At 56.7% G+C, this 3141-nt stretch overlaps 1 protein-coding gene across 2 annotated transcripts in view; it reads left to right on the plus strand.

Annotated features, from left to right (window-relative positions):
- Nucleotides 1–1025: 1025 nt before the first annotated feature.
- Nucleotides 1026–3141, plus strand: part of LOC102753778 (arachidonate 12-lipoxygenase, 12S-type) — a 12118-nt gene continuing 10002 nt past the window's right edge. Inside the window, exons 1-2 of one of the 2 annotated variants that reach the window (XM_015564710.1) lie at nucleotides 1026–1351; nucleotides 1862–2063. In XM_015564710.1, coding sequence (XP_015420196.1) covers nucleotides 1217–1351; nucleotides 1862–2063 — 337 coding nt within the window. In that variant the 5' untranslated portion in view covers nucleotides 1026–1216. The remainder of the gene's footprint in view (nucleotides 1352–1861; nucleotides 2064–3141) is intronic. The other variant, XM_006764906.2, reaches the window with a different exon arrangement.

Consider the following 3141-nt stretch of genomic DNA (forward strand, 5'->3'; position numbering starts at 1 on the left):
AAGCCTGAGCCCTGAATCATCTTTCTAATGTGTACAAAGTCCCTAACCAGTACTGGCCCTCTCCTGTCCCCTGGTTTCCTCCCCTGAGTGCCATGAAGGACCAGGAAATAGCTGGGGTTGAGTGGGATTAAGACAAGAGAGAAGAAGAAAGTGGAACTTCGTGCCTACTAGACTTCTTTTTTTATTTTTTAAATATTTATTGTTGAAGGTATTACATTGGTCCTCCTTTTCCCCCCCATTAACCTCTTCCAGCCAGGCCCTCCCCACCCCATTGTCTGTGTCCATGGGTTATGCATATATGCATACAAGTTCATTGGTTGATCTTTTAGACTTCTGGTAGAGGAAGCAGGCACCATGGTCAGTAAAACGAGGCCATTATTAATATTTACCTGGAATGTAAGGAAGACGAAAAGGCTGCATTCACCTGGAAAGGGCAAAGTTCATGAGAACTGTCCATGTATCCTGGGCAGTGACTCCATACTGCACCCTAATACCCGGACCCCTAACCCTTCCTGCACCCATTATGGCTCTCACTGCCTGCCCCTGTTAGGCCTCCTTGAGTATCTGGTGTAACGAGGACCCTAATGCCAGGAAGCTTGCAGCCAGGTTCAGGGAGAGGCAGGGAGCGAGTCTCTGGGCTGTTACTTTTCCAGGTTCTAGGCAGCCTGGCAACCTCTGGTCCTTTAGTGAAGGACGGGGCTCAGGTGCAGGAGAAATCAGGAACTGAAGACTTTCCGGACCATAAGGGGTCTAGCAGCCCAGCGAAGCCTCCCAGGCTGGCCTTCCATACTAGGGCCACCGCCTTCCCACGGTCCCGGTCCAGAAAAAGGGAAACTTTCCCCTCCGGAAGGGGAAGGCCCACTCACCCCCTCTATCAACCAGCTCTCCAAAAGGCCTGGAGGCCTGGGGAGTGTCCTCATCCTTGCTCCCTCCAACCTGGAGGCTCCTGGCCCCAGGCCTCGCCCGGAGGGTCACATCCATCCTCTGGGCCTCACAGGGCCAAGGGCCCCTTTATCTTCCCACAGCAGCTCGAACCAGTAGGCGCTGCCCTTCCCCAGTCTGCTGGGCAGCTGGCAGGTTGGGGCTCGTCTGGGGCGGAGACTGGGGAGCGCCTGAAAGTAGCGAAGGGGGCGGGACCCAGACCCATCTTTAAAGACACAAACTGCCTTAGGGCATCTAGACTCCCGCCGGCGGCCCAGAGCGGCTCCCCCTCGCCATGGGCCGCTACCGCATCCAAGTGGCCACCGGGGCCTGGCTCTTCTCCGGGTCGCACAACCGCGTGCAGCTGTGGCTGGTCGGGGAACGCGGGGAGGCGGAGCTGGAGCTGCAGCTGCTGCCGGCGCGGGGCCAGGTCAGCGGGGGCCGCTGGGACCCCAATCCCCGCCCGGCTCACGGCAGGAGGTGGGAGGGGGGGCGAGTAACCGCGCGAACGCGCCCAATGGAACTCCCAGGAGTTGGGACGCCTGCCCCTAAGGGGGAGGGGGTCGGGGCTGGGCTCAACCCCCTTCTCCCTCCTCCACCGACCATGGTCCCCGCAGCCTCCACTACTTTCCCAGTTGACCCCAGGCCCGTGTCGTGGGCTCAGTGGTCAAAGGGAAGGTCCCCCGAGAGCGCGGGCGCGGTGAGAGCTCAGTTAGTGGACGGGGCAGGTGGTGATGCTCAGTGTTCAAGACACTCAGGGCCTCGCCCCGCCTTCTTGTCCTCCCGGTGCGATGGGACGTCTGAGACGCCCGGTGCGGGGAGTAGGCAATGCTGTCCCTGGAGGCCTTGTCACTGGACTCCGCAGAGGACCCCGCACCCTCAGTGAAACGTCCTCTCCCGGGTCCCCGCTACTAAGTCTCACCGGGTTCTGTCCCCACAGGTGGAGGAGTTCGAACAGGACGTTCCCCAGGACCTGGGGCCACTGCAGTTCGTGAAGTTGCGCAAACACCACTCCCTGGTGGACAACGCCTGGTTCTGCGACCGCATCACCGTGCAGGGCCCAGGAGCCTTAGAGGAGGCCGCCTTCCCCTGCTACCGCTGGGTGCAGGGCCAGGGCGTGCTGACCCTGCCCGAGGGCACCGGTGAGGGGCCGCCTCGGGGAAGTGGGAGCAGGGCGTAGGGAGCAGTGGAGAGGAGGATGGGGGGTGGGGAGGAGGGAGGATTGCACTGAGGATGGTCCTAGAGGCTTGAAAAAGTGCGTGCTCAGTAGGGTAAGGGTGGCCAAGGCGGGCAATGAGGGAAAATTTACACATAAAATTAAAAAGGCTGGAAGTGGGCCTGGGCAGGGAAGTGAGTGATGTGTAGATCCCACCTCCCAAGAATGTGAGCAGAGGGAACGGAGGTGCAGCCACGCTGGGAGACAGAAGAGCCAGAGTAAAGCGGAAAGGAATCTCCATGTGACTGGGAACAAGTCAGGGCAGGGACAGGGAAGGCTGACACACGTGATCCCTGAGAGGAGGCAGGGAAGGGGAGCAATAAGTGATGTGACAACATGGAGAGACACCTGTGAGGGCAGGGAGCACACTGACGTGTTGGAATGAATGAGGACAGCAAATATTGAACTACTGTGGTAAATGAGAGACAGGAACACAGAGACAAATGGGGGTGAGAACAGGTAAGGCTGGAAACATTTCGTACCTGACTTTGATACAGGTGAGTATAAGTACTGATAAGAGGAAGAAGTCAGTAAACACGGACTTCAATAGGAAGTCTAGGAAAGATGAAGTCAGGTAAAGAAAGCAAACAGCTTTTGAGAACAGCTGAAGGTGTGGCAGGTGAGATGCAAGAAATGAAAATTCACCAAGGCAATATGTAGTAGGAAAACAGGTGTGGACATAGGGGTGACTAAGATTTAATCACCTTGCCCTAGCCAGTTTGGCTCAGTGGATAGACCCTTGACCAGAATCGGCCTGTGGACCTAAGGATCTGGGGTTCGATTCCAGTCAGGAGCACAGACCTTCATTGCAGGCTCCTCCTCGGCCCAGGTCCTGGTCGGGACTCGTGCAGGAGACAGCCAATTAATTTGTTTCTCTCATATCGGTGTTTCTCTCTGTCTTGCCCTCTCTCGTCCACTCTCCCTGAAAATCAATGGAAAAATATCCTCAGGTGAAGATTAAAAAAAAAAAGATTTTTGACACTTTAATTCAGGTGATTTATCCA

This window comes from Myotis davidii, unplaced genomic scaffold (genome assembly GCF_000327345.1).
Source record: "Myotis davidii unplaced genomic scaffold, ASM32734v1 scaffold1561, whole genome shotgun sequence".
Classification (NCBI taxonomy): domain Eukaryota; kingdom Metazoa; phylum Chordata; class Mammalia; order Chiroptera; family Vespertilionidae; genus Myotis; species Myotis davidii.